This window comes from Oncorhynchus clarkii, chromosome 28 (genome assembly GCF_045791955.1).
Source record: "Oncorhynchus clarkii lewisi isolate Uvic-CL-2024 chromosome 28, UVic_Ocla_1.0, whole genome shotgun sequence".
In the NCBI taxonomy this organism is placed as follows: domain Eukaryota; kingdom Metazoa; phylum Chordata; class Actinopteri; order Salmoniformes; family Salmonidae; genus Oncorhynchus; species Oncorhynchus clarkii.
The window spans coordinates 33931498-33954522 of NC_092174.1; the positions used below are offsets into that span (position 1 = coordinate 33931498).

The following is a 23025-nucleotide window of genomic DNA, read 5'->3' on the forward strand; positions in this document are numbered from 1 at the left end:
CCATCCCTCTCTCCATCTCTCTCCATTCCTCTCTCCACCCCTCTCTCCATTCCTCTCTCCATTCCTCTCTCCACCCCTCTCTCCATTCCTCTCTCCACCCCTCTCTCATTCCTCTTTCATCCCTCTCTCCATCCCTCTCTCCATTCCTCTCTCCACCCCTCTCTCCATTCCTCTCTCCACCCCTCTCTCCATTCCTCTCTCCATTCCTCTCTCCACCCCTCTCTCCATTCCTCTCTCCACCCCTCTCTCCATTCCTCTCTCCACCCCTCTCTCCATTCCTCTCTCCATCCCTCGCTCCATCCCTCTCTACATCCCTCTCACCATTCCTCTCTCAATTCCTCTCCATCCCTCTCTCCATCCCTCTCACCATTCCTCTCTCAATCCCTCTCTCCATCCCTCTCTCCATTCCTCTCTCCATCCCTCTCCCCACCCCTCTCTCCATTCCTCTCTCCACCCCTCTCTCCATTCCTCTCTCCACCCCTCTCTCATTCCTCTCTCCATCCCTCTCTCCATCCCTCTCTCCATTCCTCTCTCCACCCCTCTCTCCATTCCTCTCTCCATTCCTCTCTCCACCCCTCTCTCCATTCCTCTCTCCACCCCTCTCTCCATTCCTCTCTCCACCCCTCTCTCCACCCCTCTCTCCATCCCTCTCTCTCTCTCTCCATCCCTCTCTCATTCCTCTCTCCATCCCTCTCTCCATCCCTCTCTCCATTCCTCTCTCCACCCCTCTCTCCATTCCTCTCCATTCCTCTCTCCACCCCTCTCTCCATTCCTCTCTCCACCCCTCTCTCCATTCCTCTCTCCATCCCTCTCTACATTCCTCTCTCCATCCCTCGCTCCATCCCTCTCTACATCCCTCTCACCATTCCTCTCTCAATTCCTCTCCATCCCTCTCACCATTCCTCTCTCAATCCCTCTCTCCATCCCTCTCTCCATTCCTCTCTCCATCCCTCTCCCCACCCCTCTCTCCATTCCTCTCTCCACCCCTCTCTCCATTCCTCTCTCCACCCCTCTCTCATTCCTCTCTCCACCCCTCTCTCCATTCCTCTCTCCACCTCTCTCTCATTCCTCTCTCCATCCCTCTCCCCATCCCTCTCTCCATTCCTCTCTCCATTCCTCTCTCCACCCCTCTCTCCATTCCTCTCTCCACCCCTCTCTCCACCCCTCTCTCCATCCCTCTCTCTCTCTCTCCATCCCTCTCTCATTCCTCTCTCCATCCCTCTCTCCATCCCTCTCTCCATTCCTCTCTCCACCCCTCTCTCCATTCCTCTCCATTCCTCTCTCCACCCCTCTCTCCACCCCTCTCTCCATTCCTCTCTCCACCCCTCTCTCCATTCCTCTCTCCACCCCTCTCTTCATCCCTCTCCATTCCGCTCTGCATTCCTCTCTCCACCCCTCTCTCCATCCCTCTCTCTCTCTCTCCATCCCTCTCTCCATCTCTCTCCATTCCTCTCACCATCTCTCTCTCCATCCCTTTCTCCATCTCTCTCACCAGCTCTCTCTCCATCTTTCTCATCTCTCTCATCATCTTCCTCTCCATTCCTCTCTCCATCCGTCTTTCCATCTCTCTCTCCACCCCTCTCTCCATCTCTCTCTCCATCTCTCTCCATTCCTCTCTCCATCCCTCTCTCCATCTCTCTCCATTCCTCTCTCCACCCCTCTCTCCATTCCTCTCTCCACCCCTCTCTCCATCCCTCTCTCCATCTCTCTCCATTCCTCTCTCCACCCCTCTCTCCATTCCTCTCTCCATTCCTCTCTCCACCCCTCTCTCCATTCCTCTCTCCACCCCTCTCTCATTCCTCTTTCATCCCTCTCTCCATCCCTCTCTCCATTCCTCTCTCCACCCCTCTCTCCATTCCTCTCTCCACCCCTCTCTCCATTCCTCTCTCCATTCCTCTCTCCACCCCTCTCTCCATTCCTCTCTCCACCCCTCTCTCCATTCCTCTCTCCACCCCTCTCTCCATTCCTCTCTCCATCCCTCGCTCCATCCCTCTCTACATCCCTCTCACCATTCCTCTCTCAATTCCTCTCCATCCCTCTCTCCATCCCTCTCACCATTCCTCTCTCAATCCCTCTCTCCATCCCTCTCTCCATTCCTCTCTCCATCCCTCTCCCCACCCCTTTCTCCATTCCTCTCTCCACCCCTCTCTCCATTCCTCTCTCCACCCCTCTCTCATTCCTCTCTCCATCCCTCTCTCCATCCCTCTCTCCATTCCTCTCTCCACCCCTCTCTCCATTCCTCTCTCCATTCCTCTCTCCACCCCTCTCTCCATTCCTCTCTCCACCCCTCTCTCCACCCCTCTCTCCATCCCTCTCTCTCTCTCTCCATCCCTCTCTCATTCCTCTTTCCATCCCTCTCTCCATCCCTCTCTCCATTCCTCTCTCCACCCCTCTCTCCATTCCTCTCCATTCCTCTCTCCACCCCTCTCTCCATTCCTCTCTCCACCCCTCTCTCCATTCCTCTCTCCACCCCTCTCTTCATCCCTCTCCATTCCCCTCTGCATTCCTCTCTCCACCCCTCTCTCCATCCCTCTCTCTCTCTCTCCATCCCTCTCTCCATCTCTCTCCATTCCTCTCACCATCTCTCTCTCCATCCCTTTCTCCATCTCTCTCACCAGCTCTCTCTCCATCTTTTCTCATCTCTCTCATCATCTTCCTCTCCATTCCTCTCTCCATCCGTCTTTCCATCTCTCTCTCCACCCCTCTCGCCATCCCTCTCCATTCCGCTCTGCATTCTTCTCTCCACCCCTCTCTCCATCCCTCTCTCCATCTCTCTCCATTCCTCTCTCCATCCCTCTCTCCATCTCTCTCCATCTCTCTCCATCCCTCTCTCTCTCTCTCTCTCTCCATCCCTCTCTCCATCTCTCTCCATTCCTCTCACCATCTCTCTCTCCATCCCTTTCTCCATCTCTCTCACCAGCTCTCTCTCCATCTTTCTCATCTCTCTCATCATCTTCCTCTCCATTCCTCTCTCCATCCGTCTTTCCATCTCTCTCTCCACCCCTCTCGCCATCCCTCTCCATTCCGCTCTGCATTCCTCTCTCCACCCCTCTCTCCACCCCTCTCTCCATTCCTCTCTCCATTCCTCTCTCCACCCCTCTCTCCATCCCTCTCCATTCCGCTCTGCATTCCTCTCTCCACCCCTCTCTCCATCCCTCTCTCCATCTCTCTCCATCTCTCTCCATCCCTCTCTCCATCTCTCTCCATTCCTCTCACCATCTCTCTCTCCATCCCTTTCTCCATCTCTCTCACCAGCTCTCTCTCCATCTTTCTCATCTCTCTCATCATCTTCCTCTCCATTCCTCTCTCCATCTCCCTCTCCATCCGTCTTTCCATCTCTCTCCCCATCCCTCTCTCCATCTCTCTCTCTGTATGCCTCTTAGCCTTTCTATTATCTCTGAGCCTCAGGATTAAACACAGTTATCCAGGACATCAGAGGACAGACAGAGCACACACATGCACGCACACACACACGCACACACACACGCACACACATGCACACACGCACACACACACACACGCACACGCACGCACGCACGCACACAGACAGACTCACTGCTGTAAACCTGCTGTGGAGGACAGTAAATGCATTAACCCTGCACCCCAAGAAACACAACACTTCATTTGTTCACTCAGCGAGACGCCAGAGTGATTGACATGTCTCTCTTCTCCATCTCCTCGGCTCCGCTCACAAGATCTCATAGTTCCCCTTTGATATTCAACGTATTATGGATGAACATCTATTAGTTTTTTACAATCACTTTGGCACTAATTTCGGAACCATGTATTTTTTCAAAACTCTAGACACACAACTCACAACCAATGATTAAAATGCACATTTTTCAAAAATCTTAACACTTTTTCCAATTGCTTGGAGACAATACACATAAAGCTAAGATCATTTGTTCATTGAACTAAAATCACCTGCTCAAAATGACACAACTTAACATCAAAGTATTACCATTTCAAAATGCAATTCACACATTACATCTGAGATGACTGTCTATTCATTTCATTACAATGATCTAACCATCAATTGATACAACTGCTCAAAATGATAAGTAACTGTTGCGTTACTCTTAATGCATAGTTTTATGGAAACTGACAAAGAATATTCCAGATCATGAAAGTTTCAGGGTAACGAGATCCATTGACACCAATTACCGTGGAACATGAACCAATTGGACTGCATTATCTATGGCTGTAATATTTCATCATTCTTTATCGGACACTGTTTCTATGGTCCCATGTACCACTTTTCCAGACCATGTCATCAGATTTGACACTACTGTACACTCACCGGCCACTTTATTTCTAGGGAGTTTTTCCTAGCCACCGTGCTTCTACACCTGCATTGCTTGCTGTTTGGGGTTTTAGGCTGGGTTTCTGTACAGCACTTTGAGATATCAGCTGATGTACGAAGGGCTATATAAATAAATTTGATTTGATTTGATTTGATTTATTAGGTACACCTATCTAGTACTGGGTAGGACCCCCTTTTGCCTCCACAACAGCCTGAATTATTCACGGTGTTGTACGTTAAGAGATGCCCTTCTGCACACCACTGTTTTAAACAGATGTTATTTGAGCATTTGTGGCCTTTCTGTTAGCTTGAATGAGTCTGGACATTCTCCTCTGACCTCTCTCATTAACAAGGTGTTTTTGCCCACAGAAATGCCGCTCACTATATGTTTTGTTTATCGCACCATTCTCTGTAAACTCTAGAGACTGTAGTGCGTAAAAATCCGAGGAGGGCAGCTGTTTCTGAGATGCTCGAATCACCATGTGTGGCATCAACAATCATACCACGATCAAAATTGCTTAGATTACTCATCTTGCCTGTTCTAATGTTGTATTTCAAGGACTACCTTCAAACTCAGTGCCTCTTTGCTTGACATCATGGGAAAATCAAAAGAAATCAGCCAAGACCTCAGAAAAAAAATTGTAGACCTACACAAGACTGGTTCATCATTGGGAGCAATTTCCAAATGCCTGAAGGTACCACGTTCATCTGTACAAACAATAGTACGTAAGTATAAACACCATGGGACCACGCAGCATTCATCCCGCTCAGGGATTAGACCTGAAAGGCCGCTCAGCAAGGAAGAAGCCGCTGCTCCAATGCCGCCATAAAAAAAGTATATGGTTTGCAACTGCACATGAGGACAAAATATCATACTTTTTGGAGAAGTGTCCTCTGGTCTGATGAATCAAAAATAGAACTGTTTGGCCATAATGACCATTGTTATGTTTGGAGGAAAAAGGGGGATGCGTGCAAGCTGAAGAACACCATCCCAACCGTGAAGCACGGGAGTGGCAGCATCATGTTGTGGGGGTGCATTGCTGCAGGAGGGACTGGTGCACTTCACAAAATTGATCATGATCAACGAAAATTATGTGGATATATTGAAGCAACATTTCAAGACATCAGTCAAGTTAAAGCTTGGTCGCAAATGGGTCTTTCAAATGGACAATGACCCCAAGCATACTTCCAAAGTTGTGGCAAAAAAGGACAAAAAAGTCAAGGTATTGGAGTGGCCATCACAAAGCCCTGACCTCAATCCTATAGAATATGTGCGGGCAGAACTGAAAAAGCGTGTGTGAGCAAGGAGGCCTACAAGCCTGACTCAGTTACACCAGCTCTGTCAGGAGGAATGGGCCAAAATTCACCCAACTTATTGTGGAAAGCTTGTGGAAGGCTACCTGAAATGTTTGACCCAAGTTAAAGAATTTAAAGGCAATACTACCAAATACTAATTTGATGTAATAGAGTGATGGCCATTTGATTAATTATTCAGCAGTCTTATGGCTTGGGGATAGATGCTGTCATGGAGCATTTTGGTCCTAGACTTGGCGCTCTGGTACCGCTTGCCATGTGGTAGCAGAGAAAACAGTCTATGACTTGGGTGACTGGAGTCTCTGACAAGGATGGCAGGAAGCTTGGCCCAAGTGATGTACTGACCCATGCGCACTACCCCCTGTAGCGCCTTAAGGTCAGATGCCGAGCAGTTGCCATACCAGGTGGTGATGCAACCGGCCAGGATGCTCTCGATGGTGCAGCTGTAGAACTTTTTGAGGATCTGGGGTCTCCTGAGGTTGGAAAAGGTTTAGGCAGGCTACCTTCACTTCCTTGGGCACAGGGACTATGGTGGTCTGCTTGAAACATGTAGGCATTACAGACTCAGTCAGGGAGAGGTTGAAAATGTCAGTGAAGACACTTGCCAGTTGGTCAACGAATGCTCGGAGTACACGTCCTGGTAATCTATCTGGCCCTGCGGCCTTGTGAATGTTGACCTGTTTGAAGGTCTTGCTCACATCGGCTAGCGAGAGCGTTATCACACAGTCATCCAGAACAGCTGGTGCTCTTGTCCATGCTTCAGTGTTGCTTGCCTCGAAGCGAGCATAAAAGGCTAATCTGGTAGGCTCGTGTCACTGGGCAGCTCGCTTCTGGGTTTCCCATAATAGTTTTCAAGCCCTGCCACATCCGGCGAGCAACAGAGCCAGTGTAGTTGGATTCAATCTTAATGCTGTACTGACGCTTTGCTTGTTTGATGGTTCTTCAGAGGGCAGGGTAGCCTAGTGGTTAGAGCGGTGGACTAGTAACCGGAAGGTTGCAAGTTCAAACCCCCGAGCTGACAAGGTACTGTCGTTCTTCCTCTGAACAGGCAGTTAACCCACTGTTCCTAGGCCGTCATTGATAATAGTAATTTGTTCTTAACTGACTTTCCTAGTTAAATATAAAAATAGCCGGATTTCTTATAGGGGTCCGTATTAGTGTCCCGCTCCTTGAAAGCGGCAGCTCTAGCCTTTAGCTTGATGCGGATGTTGCCTGTAATCCATGGCTTCTGGTTGAGATATGTACGTACGGTCACTGTGGGGATGACGTCGATGAAGCCAGTGACTGAGGTGGTATTCTCCTCAATGCCATTGGATGAATCCTGGAACATATTCCAGTTTGTGCTAGAAAAACAATCCTGTAGCCTGACCACTTCCGTTTTCGAGCGAGTCACTGGTTGCTTTAGTTTTTGCTTGTAAGCAGGAATCAGGAGGATATAATTATGGTCAGATTTGTATGCATCTCTGTGTATGGAGTAAAGGTGGTCTAGAGTTTTTCCTCTGGTTGCACGTGTGACATGCTGGTAAAAACTTTGTAAAACGTATATCATTTTGCCTGCATTAAAGTCCCTGGCCACTAGGAGCGCCCCTACTGGGTGAGCATTTTCTTGTTTGCTTATGGCCTTATAGAGTTGGTTGATTGCGGTCGTAGTGCCAGCATCAGTCTGTGGTGGTAAATAGACGGCTACGAATAATATAGATGATAACTCTCTTGGTAGATAGTGTGGTCTACACCTTATCATAAGGTACTCTACTTTTAATATTAGACATCACTCACCAGCTGTTATTGACAAAAAGACACACACTACAGCTCTACTTTATCCGGGTCGTTATTCAGACTCGGTGAAACATACGATATTACAGTTCTTAATGTCCCATTGGTAGGATAATAGTAGGTCATCAATTTTATTTTCCAATGATTGCATGTTAGCAAGTAGAATTGATGGCTGTGGGAGTTTACTCGCTCGCCTACGAATTCTCAAAAGGCAGCCCGATCTACTTCCTCTTTTTGTCCGTCTTTTCTTCACGCAAATGATGGGGATCTGGGCCTGTTCCCGGGAGAGCAGTATATCTTTCTCGTCAGATTTGTTAAAGGAAATATTTTCTTCCAGTTCGTGGTGAGTAATCCCAGTTCTGATGTCCAGAAGTTATTTTTGGTCATAAGAGACGGTAGCAGCAACATTATTTACAAAATAAGATACAAACAACGCAAAAAACGAACAAAATAGCACGATTGATTACGAACAAGTAAAACATCAGCCATTCTCTACGGCGCCATATTAACATCCCTAACAGGGTTAAAACAGAAACAGATGGAAGTTTAACAGTTTAGGCATTCATTTTGAGTGATTAAGGTTTGGTCTATGTTTTGGGGAAGGCTGAAATTAAAATAATTAAAAACCATGTGTTTCCATCAACTATAATGAAACATTATCACGGCTTGCTAGAGCATTGCAGTGGCGCCGTGGTTTAAGCAGCACGCTCTGGCTCTGAGCGTCATGAGTTTGCACCCAATGATGGACAATCGTTTAAGAGGAAGGCATATTATCGACATTTTGGGGACCTTTTTAAATGTCCGAAATCAAAGTGTACTTCTAGTGATCAGGCTGTCCCCCACCCCCTCCACCCAGCTCCTACTGGCCTCTACCCAGCCCCCTCCCCTCCACCCAGCACTTACTGATCTCTACCCAGCTCCTACTGACCTCTACCCAGCCCCCTCCCCTCCTACTGATCTATACCCAGCTCCTACTGACCTATACCCAGCTCCTACTGACCTCTACCCAGCCCCCTCCCCTCCACCCAGCTCCTACTGACCTCTACCCAGCCCCTTCCCCTCCTACTGACCTATACCCAGCTCCTACTGACCTATACCCAGCCCCCTCCCCTCCACCTAGCTCCTACTGACTTATACCCAGCTCCTACTGACCTCTACCCAGCCCCCTCCCCTCCTACTGATCTATACCCAGCTCCAACTGACCTCTACCCAGTCCCCTCCCCTCCTACTGACCTCTACCTAGCCCCCTCCCCTCCTACTGACCTATACCCAGCTCCTACTGACCTCTACCCAGCCCCCTCCCCTCCTACTGACCTATACCCAGCTCCTACTGACCTCTACCCAGCCCCCTCCCCTCCTACTGATCTATACCCAGCTCCTACTGACCTATACCCAGCTCCAACTGACCTCTACCCAGTCCCCTCCCCTCCACCCAGCTCCTACTGATCTCTACCCAGCCCCCTCCCCTCCTACTGACCTATACCCAGCTCCTACTGACCTCTACCCAGCCCCCTCCCCTCCACCCAGCTCCTACTGATCTCTACCCAGCTCCTACTGACCTATACCCAGCTCCTACTGATCTCCACCCAGCTCCTACTGACCTATACCCAGCTCCTACTGATCTCCACCCAGCTCCTACTGATCTCTACCCAGCTCCTACTGACCTATACCCAGCTCCTACTGACCTCTTGGCTCTCATAGGTGATGAGGCCAGAAGTTCATCAACTTCACTGTGGAAATAGTGATATGTTGATATGCTTCAGTTTGCTGTGATATGACTGGTTTCATATTTGCCTCCATTGATCGTAAGGACGGTGAAATAGATTTAAATCTATTGTCATTTATATTTACAATCCCCTTATCCAAACGTCTAACTCATTTACCTAGCTCTTATCAATGGCTCTTATCCATTTGTAAATGACAGTGCATGAAGAATGGTGTTATTTCCACTACTCATCATTTCTTCAAGCGTAAAGTTGGGGGAAATATGATGGAATTAAGTCAAGGTCAGAATACGGAGTATCTATAGACACACCTGCGACACACCTTAATTTGATTTATCTCTTCCCCAAACGAACAGCAGGTGAATGGCATGCAATTCTCATGCTTAAATTCAATGTCAGAATACACCTAGAGAGAAAAGTGCATAAAAAGGGAATTCCACTACTGGAATCAGTGGACACAAACACACACTGTACAATAGAGTCAACAGTATCTCTCTCTCTCTCTCTGTGTGTATGTGAATATGCGCTTGCATGGCTGTGTGCGTCTTAAAGAGAGCTTTTCTGGGTTGAAGGAGAACTGGGGCTTGTAGTGTGTGAAGGTGATTGGGAATTGGTGGTAACATTGTAATGGTGGAGGCTGTTGTGTAAATAGCATCAGGATTAGTGTTAATCACACTGGTATTCCCAAGGGGATTCTGGGTCGACCATAACAGAGACGTGGGAGGTCTGCTGACCACACCCTCTATCCCCTGACCCCGAGAACTACCCCCTCCCCTCAGTGACCCTCTATGACCTCAAGACCAGGATTCCTTATTTCTGGGTCCGTATTCACACTGCATCTCTGGATTGCTGCTCTAGAATCAGGCCACCCCTGTCAATTTATGAATTATCGTCTAAAAGACAAAACTGTTCCTATATCAGCATTTCTACTCTGAGGTTTTCATTATAACCACGTAATCCCATTGACGAGACTCCATTATAAGGTTTTAGCATTTCTGGTACTCACTGTTATTTGAAGTATTCCAGATAACTATGCAGCAGAAAAGTAAGAAGTCGTAGAGCTATTACAAAACTGACTGGACTAAGCAGATTTTTAGGGTAAAAAGTGCTGTAGTAAGATGCTACTTCAGACTCATTAATTGTCTCCTAATGTCTGTCTCAGACTCATTAGTCAGCTTTTAATGTCTGTCAGATGTTACCTGTCCACTGGCAGCAGGGGACATGGATCACATGACTCGAGTCAGTGGCTTTAGTAATGAGGGTAGCACAGGTTGCCAAGTTGGACAGGTGGCTACACCAGGATGGTGAGAGAGAAGGAGAAAGAGAGAGAAGGGGGAGGGGACTCAATTCCTTCTACAGTGTATAACAGAAAGTCTCATTTTCTTTCCTCTCCTCTCTTCTCCCCTCCTCTTCCCTCCTGTCCTCTTCCCTCATCTCCTCTGCTCTCCCCTCCTGTCCTCTCCTCTTCCCTTCATTTCTCTCCTCCTCCCATTTTCTCTTATCTCCTCGCATCTTCAATACATATATTAAGAAGTATTGGAGATTGAACCAGGATAAGAAATAATTTCATGGTGTGGATATAAGCTAATTTACACTTGGAGGACTGCCTGGCACTTCTCTCTACCAGTACCAGCGGACACACACACTTGGATGCACGTACACACACAAAGCACACACACACCAGGTTTACCGTGGGAATGCCTCTGGCATTGCATTGGTCAATGAGGTGATGCATTTAAATGGAAATATATTTAAACCCTGGCTGTGTGTGTGTGTGTGCATGCCTCTCTGTGCGTGTATCTCTAAACCCTGTCTCTCTCCTCCCAGTCACACATACATTAGGGTACGGTTGACTGGCTATTAAAGACACCCCACTGCCACTCCCCCATGTAAAACCAGGCGGGATTAGCCTGTTCTATTACCACACTAATCTAGTGACCAAAAGACCACAATGACACCCTACACAGAGAGAGAGAGAGAGAGAGAGAGAGAGAGAGAGAGAGAGAGAGAGAGAGAGAGAGAGAGAGAGAGAGAGAGAGAGAGAGAGAGAGAGAGAGAGAGAGAGAGAGAGAGAGAGAGAGAGAGAGAGAGAGAGAGAGAGAGAGAGAGAGAGAGAGAGAGAGAGAGAGAGAGAGAGAGAGAGAGAGAGAGAGAGAGAGAGAGAGAGAGAGAGAGAGAGAGAGAATCATTTATCTTAATATAGTTTCTTGCAGAGACAGACAGGCAGATTAGGAACTGGTGTCTAGCTTGGTGCTTGGGTATCCCTCAAACTCTATTAGAATGGTAGAGTGGGTGCGCCTGTATTCATATGACAAGGTGTGTTTTGTGTGAGAAAGCAGTGTGTCTAAGGCCGTTAACAGGATCAACTCTTCAAAAAGACTGTCACAGCATATCTCTGCCCCGCACCCCTAACCCACAGGGCAGCTGTGTGTCCGTGTGTGTCTGTGTCAGTCAGATCCCCTTTCAAACCCTGGTGTAGAATGTCTGAGTATCCAAGGTGATTTGCCTGTTGTCTCCAGCTGGCAAGATTTTTATTTCATCCAAAATCAAATGAACAAATATCCCAGATTTGAATGTGAAATTGAGGTTTGGTTTTGTGCAAGCAGTTGCTCAAGTGACACATATCCCTGAGTACACCATGTTCTGTACTGCTATGTATGTTAGTCCCCTGTCCTTTATCTATTCTGTCCATGTATAGTTCTCTCCTGTTGTGTGTGTGTGTGTGTGTGTGTCACAGTGTGTGTTTAGCAGATGGCACGCTCCACACCACTGAACGTTTTAACAGAACGCCTCCCAGCACCCTTCACTTGAATCCACCTGGCTTTGCCGCCGCTGGCCAGAACACACTAGTGAACACTCTTCACTTCGTTACATACACACAAACACACACTTCCCAGTCACACACACTCTGCCGCATTTGTGTCAAAAATAAGTTATGACAGAAGCAGCCCATCTCAGTTTGGACATTTATTACAATGCTATATGTCAGTCAGTCATTTTCCATATTCCTACTTTACAATTTACAACCCAGATAATTAGAAGACTATAAATAGAATGAAATGCTTCATGTACCTGAATTCATTTTCAAACAATTACATTTACAAAGACATAGAATACCTACAGTATATGCTAATTGTTGACTAGATAAAACCATTGTTAGTGTGTTCATCCTCAATAAAAAAAAGCATTGGGAGCTTGGCACAATAAATTCTATCACATAACACTCTTCTCCATCTTCCTGTCTTTGCATATCCAAAACTGGTCCTCAAAGACAAGCACACGCTCACACACGCGCGCGCGCACACACACACACACACACACAGTGTGATGCTTCAGAACTACACTTCCTCAGCTTGTCCTTTAAGTTTCTGTTGACTTTCAGACATCCTTCAAATGTTTCAGATAGAGCCCAAAGCTCCACAACAGCTACAACATCTCTCCTCTACCAGCTGAAAATGTGACAACATTCTGTCACGGTTCAGATATGATAAACAGCACATTTGCACAATGACAATATATAGACTATCGTAGTCATATGAAATGCCTTAGGCCATACTTGGTGGACATTCAACTCCTGGTTTATTCATTGAACTCTGCTTCACTATAGACTTACAAGTCCTTGTTGATGAATGGATGTAGCACTTATTAGTACTTGTCAACAAAGTTCAATGGATGGACTACTCCTTAGTGGGTATGGGAGTTGGAGTCCTTGTATTGTATTAGAGATTAATGAGTAGTGTGGTCCTGAAATGCATATGTGGCAAATTGGAGACATATATTCTGTTTGTGTAGTGGAGATCAAAAACAAAATTTTTATCTGAACAGAAAACATTGGCACCACTCTGAACTAGGGCTGGGCAATATATCAAATGCCTGTATCGCAAAATCAAGTTATCTTTTTTGATAACCTTCTTATATCCTCTTGTTCTCATGTTGTCTTTTTGGTCTCGTCTCCTTCGCTCCTTCTGTGCTGTGCACCTTCCCATTTACACCAGAGATCTGTATATAATGACGAGATGCTCATGTCTCCGCCCTAACAATGAGAGGCGATAACAATTCAGCTGTTCTGCCTTGTAAGCTAGCAAACAAATCCAATTTGGCAAAATTTGAAATTTAAAGATTACTCACTAGGACGGTGCTTGAGAGATTGTTTATAATCTTCTGTGATGCCTTCTACAAGAAGTTAGTCATTATTAGTGAATGTGCATTATGCATGCTTCTGGTTTGTTACATTTGTAACAAAATTAGCATTTTCATAGACAGACTTGAAAGCCATATCAGTGATTATTGCAAAAAAAGGTTAAACTATTTTTATAAAATAATACAATAATTAGTGAAATGTAGTGTATTTTACCTTTATACAACGCTTATTTAGAGAAAACCTGTTAAAAATTGATATACGTGAAAAAAATGATCAAGCATTGATTTTAAGGCCATATCGCCCAGCCGAACTCTAAACAAACTACAGAAACGTTTCGCACGTGACTTAAATGTCAGGATGACTGTGACAAACTTTGCCGTGTCATAAAGTCACCAAAAAAATAAAATAATGAAGAGCAGTTCATTTTTATTTTTTTACACAGACACGTATGTACAAAAAGTAAACAGAACAAGAGACGGAAAGTTCCGTTGGTTCCACTGAAACAAACTGCTTCTTCAGCCTCAGGTCAATCCTCAGGGCATAGTTCAAAGGTTATATGGTTTATAAAAGTGCCTCTTTTCTCTCCTCCGTTCATATTTTCTGTTGTAGGGTTTGTTTGTTGACGTTATTCCTTATGAAAATCTCAATATAAAGTGCATGGATGACGTAAATGGAATTCATTAAAACAAATGTCTGTTTCTGTTTTATATCCATTCACTGGCTCAGACGGGAACCATACTGTCCTGCATCTGTTCCTGTATTTGTTGCATGTGGGACAGCAATACCTGCTGCACACTGGCAAGGATCTGGTCCTGGTGTGATGGTGTGACGATTCCTATACTGTCCATGTCCCTGTAAACATAGTACAACACACAATTAGGCATGTTGGGAGTTGAAAAGAGCATGCTCACGGACACACAAAATGAGAGAGAGAGAGAAAAAGAGAAAGAGAATAGGAGAGACAGAGAGACTATTGAGAAAGGACGCCGTAGGCAGACCTGGCTCTCAAGAGAAGACAGGCTATGTGCTCACTGCCCACAAAATTAGGTGGAAACTGAGCTGCACTTCCTAACCTCCTGCCCAATGTATGACCATATTAGAGACACATATTTCCCTCAGATTACACAGATCCACAAAGAATTCGAAAAAACAAACCCAATTTTGATAAACTCCCATATCTACTGGGTGAAATACCACAGTGTGCCATCACAGCAGCAAGATTTGTGACCCTGTTGCCACAAGAAAAGGTCAACCAGTGAAGAACAAACACCATTGTAAATACAACCCATATTTATGTTTATTTATTTTATCTTGTTTACTTTATCCAGTCGCACATTGTCACAACACTGTATGTATACACAATATGACATTTGTACATTGTCACAACACTGTATGTATACACAATATGACATTTGTACATTGTCACAACACTGTATATATACACAATATGACATTTGTAATGTCTTTATTCTTTTGGAACTTCTGTGAGTGTAATGTTTACTGTTTATTTTTATTGTTAATTTAACTTTTGTATATTATCTACTTCACTTGCTTTGGCAATGTTAACATGCCAATAAATCCCCTTGAATTGAGAGAGAGGGAGAGAGGGAGAGAGACAGGGAGAGAGACAGGTAACGAGAGAGACTTACTGCTGTGTGAGTGTTAGCAGGCTGTCAGGACTGGTGTATCCAGCAGCAGTGAGGGTGTCTCTGTACATGTCCATCCCTATAGCCTGGAGCCAGTATTCTACTGACCACACTGACACAAACTCTAGACCTCCTACAGGCTCCAACAGAGTGGGAACAGGCCTGCACAGAGACAAATAAAGAATGAGTTATAGTGAGTCCATGTTATGAAAAAACATTGAAAGGGCCTGCAATGAAATATATGGTTTCCTCTGTGTGTGTGTGTGTGTGTGTATGTACCTCTCCCCTCCTGTCCTCCTCAGTGTGGTGGTTGGGTTGCGGATGAGTTTATCCAGAATGTTGAGGATCTGCGTGAAACTGGGTCTGTGTATTCTGTCTCTCTGCCAGCAGTCTAACATCAGTTGGTGCAGACAAACTGGACAGTCCATAGGTGGGGGCAGACGGTAACCCTCATCTATCGCTTTTATCACCTAGAGAGAGGGGGAGAAAGGGATCAAGTGGGTAAGAAAGCATGTTTAACTAACTTTGTCTAACTGTTCAACTTAGTTTCTGTCTCACATTCAGGCGAATGTTTTAACACACACTTACATCCTGGTTACTCATGTCCCAATATGGCCGTTCTCCATATGACATCACCTCCCACATGACCACGCCGTAGCTCCATGTGTCAGAGGCTGGAGTGAACTTCCTGTAGGCGATGGCCTCTGGAGCAGTCCACCTGATGGGGATCTTCCCCCCTGGAGAGTGGTACGTCCCAGTCACCTCCTGTAACACATGGAAGAGAATGAGAAAATTAGAAATTAGGATCCACAGGTGCTAAGGACCCACATTTAAAAGATGAGTGATCTAACAGTCATTGAAACCTTATCTTGCATAATAAATCATTACTCCAGACAAGTAATATGCATGTTTAGGTTCTATGTTCTTTCCTGTGTTTCTGTGTTCTTACCTGTGTGGTGTATGCTGCCTCTGACTCATCCTCCAGTACTCGTGACAGGCCGAAGTCAGACACCTTACACACCAGGTTGCTGTTGACCAAGATGTTGCGTGCGGCCAGGTCTCGGTGAACGTAGCTCATGTCAGACAGGTACTTCATGCCCGACACGATGCCACGCAGCATGCCCACCAGCTGGATCACTGTGAACTGACCGTCGTGTTTCTAACGGAGAAAGACAATATAGACATTAGAATAGAGTTTACAGTGTGAACACAGAGATACATACTCTCTCTCATTCTCCTTCTTACCCTGAGGAAGGTGTTGAGGGATCCATTCTCCATGTACTCTGTGATGATCATCACTGGTTTACCTGAACAGGAGACAAACAAACAGCGATTAAGCCAGGGTGGAGTTCCACAAAGATCAGTTTTGGGTTCCCTGCTTTTACTTTATAAATGAAGAAAGAAATCTCTGCTTAGTTTGGTCAAAGTAGCTGTCAATCACTCACATCGTGTGACCACACCCTCCAGTCTGATGATGTTTGGGTGGTCGAACTGTCCCATGATGCTGGCCTCAGAGAGGAAGTCCCGCCTCTGTTTGTCAGCGTATCCTGCCTTCAGACTCTTTATGGCCACGTAGATCTCCCTCTTCCCCTGGAGCCGCAGACGGCCACTACACACCTCCCCAAACTCACCTACAACGCACATAGATAAACACAATATCAATAACTACACATCTCCCCAAACTCACCCCCCCCCCCCCTCCACACACACACACACACACACATTATTTATTGTCCGTGTGTGTGTCAGGCTCCCTTACCGATGCCAATTACTTTCTCTATGTGTATGTTGGAGGCGTCAATCTCTTTGGCAAACTCATGGACAGCCTGGTCCGGGTCCTCATAGGTGAAGGGGTCCACGTATATCCTCACACCTTCAGATGGAGAGGGAGAGGGAAGGGAGATGGTTTGAGAAAATAAATTGGAAGGGATGGAGGGAGGGATGCTCACACGAGTATGTGCTCGGCCATGTTTGTTTGTGTGTGGGGTCTTACCTGGGTTTAAATGTTTCTCCTCCTCTAAGTCCTGCTTAGCTTTGCTGTATTGTCCCCTCCTGAAATAACAGAGGTAGAGAATGAAGTAGTGAAGGGAACAGAACACAGCTCGCTAACAGGTAGAAGAAGGACAGGGGGATGGAGGGAGAATAGTGACTTAGGAAGAAGCAGAGGGGGATGGAGGGAGAATAGTGACTTAACGGGATGGAGGGAGAATAGTAATTTAGGAAGAAGCAGAGGGGGATGGAAGGAGAATACTGACTTAACGGGATGGAGGGAGAATAGTAATTTAGGAAGAAGGAGAGGGGGATGGAAGGAGAAAATGAGTTGTGTGTGCAGGTGTGTGTGTGCGCGCGCGTGACACCTTAGTCCTGAGAGCCACTCTCAGTATAAAGCAGCCTCAAGGGAGACGTTGTGTGTGTGTGTGTGTGTGTGTGTGGGGAGGCAAGGGGGAGTTGATACAGGGGCTGTGTTTTTGTGGACACTAATGATAAAATCAGGGACAAGGGGATTGCCAGGTGAGCAATCAGGCCTTTAGGAAACACCGTCTCTTTTAGGACAAATCAAATCAATCAAATCAAATATTATTTGTCAGATGCGCCGAATACAACATCTGTAGACCTTACAGTGAAATTCTTACTTACAAGCCCTTAATCAACAATGCAGTTTTAAGAAGTGTTAAGAAACTATTTACTAAAATGAACTGAAGTAAAAAAGAAAAAATAACAAATAATTAAGGAGCAACAATAAAATAACTGTAGCGAGGCTATATACAGGGGATACCAGTAGAGTCAATGTGCGGGGGCACCGGTTAGTCGAGGTAATTGAGGTAATAGGTACACTACCATTCAAAAGTTTCGGATCACTTAGAAATCTCCTTGTTTTTGAAAGAACAGCAAATGTTTTGTCCATTAAAATAACATCAAATTGATCACAAATACAGTGTAGACATTGTTAATGTTGTAACTGGAAACGGCTGATATTTTATGGAATATCTACAGCAACCATCACTCCTGTGTTCCAATGGCACCTTTGTGTTAGCTAATCCAAGTTTATCATTTTAAAGGCTAATTGATCATTAGAAAACACTTCTGCAATTATGTTAGCACAGCTGAAAACTGTTGTTCTGATTAAAGAAGCAATAAAACTGGCCTTTTTTTTATAGACTAGTTGAGTACCTGGAGCGTCAGCATTTGTGGGTTCGATTACAGGCTCATAATGGCCAGAAAATTACTTTAAATTACTTTCTTCTGAAACTCATCAGTCTATTCTTGTTCTGAGAAATTAAGGCTATTCCATGCGAGAAACTGCCAAGAAACTGAAGATCTCGTACAACGCTGTGTACTACTCCCTTCACAGAACAGCACACACTGGCTCTAACCAGAATAGAAAGAGGAGTGGGAGGTGCCGGTGCACAACTGAGCAAGAGGACAAGTACATCAGAGTATCTAGTTTGAGAAACAGACACCTCACAAGTACTCAACTGGCAGCTTCATTAAATAGAGACGGGTGCTTTGCAGGTACTATGTCAAGAGTGAAGAGGTGACTCCGGGATGCTGGCCTTCCAATCAGAGTTGCAAAGAAAAAGCCATATCTCAGACCGGCCAATAAAAATAAAAGATTAAGATGGGCAAAAGAACAGACACTGGACAGAGGAAGATTGGAAAAAAGTGTTATGGACAGACAAATCTAAGTTTGAGGTGTTCGGATCACAAAGCATGCTGGAGGCAATGTGATGGTCTGGGGGTGCTTTGGTGGTGGTAAAATTGGGAGATTTGTACAGGGTAAAAGGGATCTTGAAGAAGGAAGGCTATAACTCAATTTTGCAACGCCAAGCCATACCATGTGGATTGCGCTTAATTGGAGGCAATTTCCTCCTACAACAGGACAATGACCCAAAGCACAGCTTCAAACTCTGCAAGAACTATTAGGGAAGAAGCAGTCAGCTGGTATTCTGTCTATAATGGCGTGGCCAGCACAGTCACCGGATCTCAACCCTATTGAGCTGTTGTGGGAGCAGCTTCACCGTATGGTACGTAAGACGTGCCCATTTAGCCAAACCAGCTTGTGGGAGGTGCTTCAGGAAGCACAGGGTGAAATCTCTTCAGATTACCTCAACAAATTGACAACTAGAATGCCCAAGGCTGTAATTGCTGCAAATTAAGGATTATTTGACAAAAGCAAAGTTTGAAGGACACGGTTATTATTTCAATTAAAAATAATTATTTATAACATTGTTCAATGTCTTATATTTCCTATTAATTTTGTAACTCATTTCATGTATGTTTTCATGGAAAACGACATTTCGAAGTGACCCCAAACTTTTGAACGGTAGTGTACATGTAGGTAGAGGTAAAGTGACTATGCATGGGTAATAAACAGAGAGTAGCAGCAGAGTAAAAATGGGGGTGGAGGTCAATGCAAATAGTCCGGGTAGCCATTTGATTAGCTGTTCAGGAGTCTTATGGCTTGGGGGTAGAAGCTGTTAAGAAGCCTTTTAAACCTAGACTTAGTACAATCTATGACAAGGGTGGCTGGAGTCGCTGGAAATTTCTTGTGCTCGGCCCTCCAGAGGCCTTCCTCTGACACTGCCTGGTATAGAGGTCCTGGATGGCAGGAACCTTGGCCCCAGTGATGTACTGGGCCGAACACACTACCCTCTGTAGTGCCTTACAGTCGGAGGGCAAGCAGTTGCCATGCCAGATGCTCTTGATGGTGCAGCTGTAGAACCTTTTAAGAATCTGTGGACCCATAACAAATCTTTCCAGTCTCCTGAGGGGGAATAGGTTTTGTCGTGCCCTCTTTATGACTGTCTTGGTGTTTGGACCATGAAAGTTTGTTGGTGATGTGGACACCAAGGAACTTGAAGCTCTCAACCTGCTCCACTACAGCTCCGTCGATGAGAATGGAGGTGTGTTCGGTCCTCCTTTTCCTGTAGTCCACAATCATCTCCTTTGTCTTGATCACATTGAGGGAGAGGTTGTTATCCTGGCACAACACTGCCAGGTCTCTGACCTCCTCCTTATAGGCTGTCTCATCGCTGTTGGTGATCAGACCTACCACTGTTGTGTTGTCGGTCAACTTAACAATGGTGTTGATGTTGTGCTTGGCCATGCAGTCATGGGTTAACAGGGAGTATAGGAGGGTACTGAGCAAGCACCCGAGGGGCTCCCGTGCTGAGGATCAGTGTGGCAGAGGTGTTGTTGCCTACCCCGACTACCTGGGGGCGGCCCGTCAGGAAGTCTAGGATCCAGTTGCAGAGGGAGGTGTTAAGTCCCAGGGTCCTTAGCTTAGTGATGAGCTTTGAGGGCACTATGGTGTTGAACGCTGAGCTATAGTCAATTCTCACGTGGGTGTTCCTTTTGTCCAGGTGGGAAAGGGCAGTGTGGAGTGCCATATAGATTGCATCATCTGTGGATCTTTTGGGGTGGTATGCAAATTGTAGTGGGTCTAGGGTTTCAGGGATAATGGTGTTGATGTGAGACATGACCAGCCTTTCAAAGCACTTCATGGCTACAGACATGAGTGCTACGGGTTGGTAGTCATTTAGGCAGGTTCGTGTTCTTGGGCACAGGTACTATGGTGGTCTGCTTGAAACATGTTGGTATTATAGACTCGGTCAGAAACAGGTTGAAAATGTCAGTGAAGACACTTGCCAGTTGGTCAGCGCATGCTCGGAGTACACGTCCTGGTAATCTGTCTGGCCCTGCGGCCTTGTGAATGTTAACCTGGTTTACTCACATTGGCTACAGAGAGTCGCCCGGAACAGCTGATACTCTCATGCATGCTTCAGTGTTGCTTGACTCGAAGAGAGCATAGAAGTTATTTAGCTCATCTGGTAGGCTCGTGTCACTAGGCAACTCACGGCTGTGCTTCCCTTTGTAGTCTGTTAGAGTTTGCAAGCCCTGCCACATCCAAAAAGCATCAGAGCCGGTGCAGTACGATTCAATCTTAGTCCTGTATTGATGTTTTGCTTGTTTGATGGTTCGTCAGAGGGCATAGCGGGTTAGAGTCCCGCTCCTTGAAAGCGGCAGCTTTACCCTTTAGCTCAGTGCGGATGTTGCCTGTAATACATGGCTTCTGTTTGCGGTATGTACGTACGGTCACTGTGGGGACGATGTCATCGATGCACTTATTGATGAAGCCAGTGACTGATGTGATATACTCCTCAATGCCATTTGAAGAATCCTGGAACATATTCCAGTCTGTCCTAGTAAAACAGTCCTGTAGCTTAGCATCCTCGTTATCTGACCACTTCCTTATTGAGCGACTCACTGGTACTTCCTGCTTTAGTTTTTGATTTAAGCAGGAATCAGGAGGATAGAGTTATGGTCAGATTTGCCAAATTGAGGGTGAGGGAGAGCTTTGTAAGCGTCTGTGTGTGGAGTAAATGTGGTCTAGAGTTTTTTTCCCTCTGGTTGCACATTTAACATGCTGGTAGAAATGAGGTAAAAAAAAAAAAAGTCATGCATTAAAGTTCCCGGCCACTAGGAGCGCCGCCTCAATGAGCATTTTCTTGTTTGCTTATTGCCGTCTTAGTGCCAGCATCGGTTTGTGGTGATAAATAGACAGCTATGAAAAATATAGATGAGAACTCTTGGTAAATAGTGTGGTCTACAGCTTATCATGAGAAACTCTACCTCAGGTGAGCCAAACCTTGAGGCTTCCTTGATATTAGATTTCGTGCACCAGCTGTTATTTACAAATAGACATAGACTGCCACCCCGTGTCTTACCGGATGCAGCTGTTCTATCTTCCCGATGGACCGAAAACCAAGCTAGCTGTATGTTATCCATGTCATCGTTCTGCCACGACTCGGTGAAACACAAGATATTACAGTGTTTAATGTCCCGTTGGTAGGATAATCTTGATCGGGGCTCATCCATTTTGTTACCCAATGATTGCACGTTGGCTAATAGGACTGATGGTAGAGGGGGATTACTCACTAGCCGTACTTACACCCCGACCTTCGTCACCGATAACTCTGTCTCTTCTTCGTATGAATTACGGGGATTTGGGCCTTGTCGGGTGTGAAGTAAATCCTTCGCGTCCGACTCGTTAAACGAAAAAATCTTCGTCCAGTATGAGGTGAGTAATCGCTGTCCTGATATCCAGAAGCTATTTTCGGTCATAAGAGACGGTGGCAGAAACATTCTGTACAAAATAAGTTACAAAAAAACCCACACACAATAGCACAATTGGTTAGGAGCCCGTAACATGGCAGCCATCTCCTCCTGGTGCCATCATACACACGGTCTCCTTATGGACATACTGCCTCCTTTAGGACACACTATGTATGTTTACCTGCGGCTGTGTGTGTGTGTACCTGTGGCTGATGATGAAGACTGTGGTAGAGATGAGCAGTAGAACCACACCCCCACTGATTGACAGTAGGAGAAGGGTGGAGTTAGCGGCATTACCAATCAGAGGCAAGGGATCTGACAGAGGGAGGAGACAACAGGTCACAAACCAGGACATTTTCATTCAAAACAGGTACATATTTTATCAATATCCCTAGCTCTATAAAAATAGACAAATAGAATATCATATAATATGAAATAACAGAACATAGTGTTGTACCTGAGTTGGTGGAAAACTCAAAGGGGGCGCTGAACTCTCCGTATCCGGCGGCCGTGCGAGCTCGCACTTGAAATACGTACACAGTGAGTGGGTTTAGCCCAGTGATATCAGCACTACGGGATGCCGTCTTCATAATGCGGTAGGACCTCTCCTTCTGATTCTGATTGGATAGGAGGAAAAGAGGTGAGGGACGTGTCAATGTCCACTATATGAAGCGTTCCAATATACAGTACATAATACTAAAATACAACCCATTGTAATTGGCAAGCAAAAAGAAAATGGGTAAAAGATGTGAACATGATTTTAAAATGTAACTTGAAGTTGCAGAACAATGTTTTCTGTGGGTCTGGAGGGAAATCCCTCTCCCTATGGCCTACAATCACAAAACCATTCAAGCAATGAAACACGCAAAAACATTGCCACACAGTCACAAATCCCTCCCACAGCTTGCCCATCTCTTATCTACATTGCCTCAAACTCTCTATTTTTCTCTCCCAACATATTTTATCTCGTATTCTCTCCCTCCATTTCTGCAGGTTAGCGTTTTGTGT

The 23025-nt window shown here is 45.8% G+C and overlaps 1 protein-coding gene across 2 annotated transcripts in view; it reads right to left on the reverse strand.

Annotated features, from left to right (window-relative positions):
- Positions 1-13560: 13560 nt before the first annotated feature.
- LOC139386674 (ephrin type-A receptor 4-like) overlaps positions 13561-23025 on the reverse strand; it is a 51060-nt gene continuing 41595 nt past the window's right edge. Inside the window, exons 9-19 of one of the 2 annotated variants that reach the window (XM_071132464.1) lie at positions 22475-22634; positions 22221-22332; positions 16895-16953; positions 16661-16774; positions 16347-16532; positions 16147-16208; positions 15851-16060; positions 15490-15663; positions 15181-15371; positions 14905-15063; positions 13561-14107 (exon numbers count right to left, since the gene is read on the reverse strand). In XM_071132464.1, coding sequence (XP_070988565.1) covers positions 13978-14107; positions 14905-15063; positions 15181-15371; positions 15490-15663; positions 15851-16060; positions 16147-16208; positions 16347-16532; positions 16661-16774; positions 16895-16953; positions 22221-22332; positions 22475-22634 — 1557 coding nt within the window. In that variant the 3' untranslated portion in view covers positions 13561-13977. Of the gene's footprint in view, positions 14108-14904; positions 15064-15180; positions 15372-15489; positions 15667-15850; positions 16061-16146; positions 16209-16346; positions 16533-16660; positions 16775-16894; positions 16954-22220; positions 22333-22474; positions 22635-23025 lie in introns of both variants that reach the window. The other variant, XM_071132463.1, reaches the window with a different exon arrangement.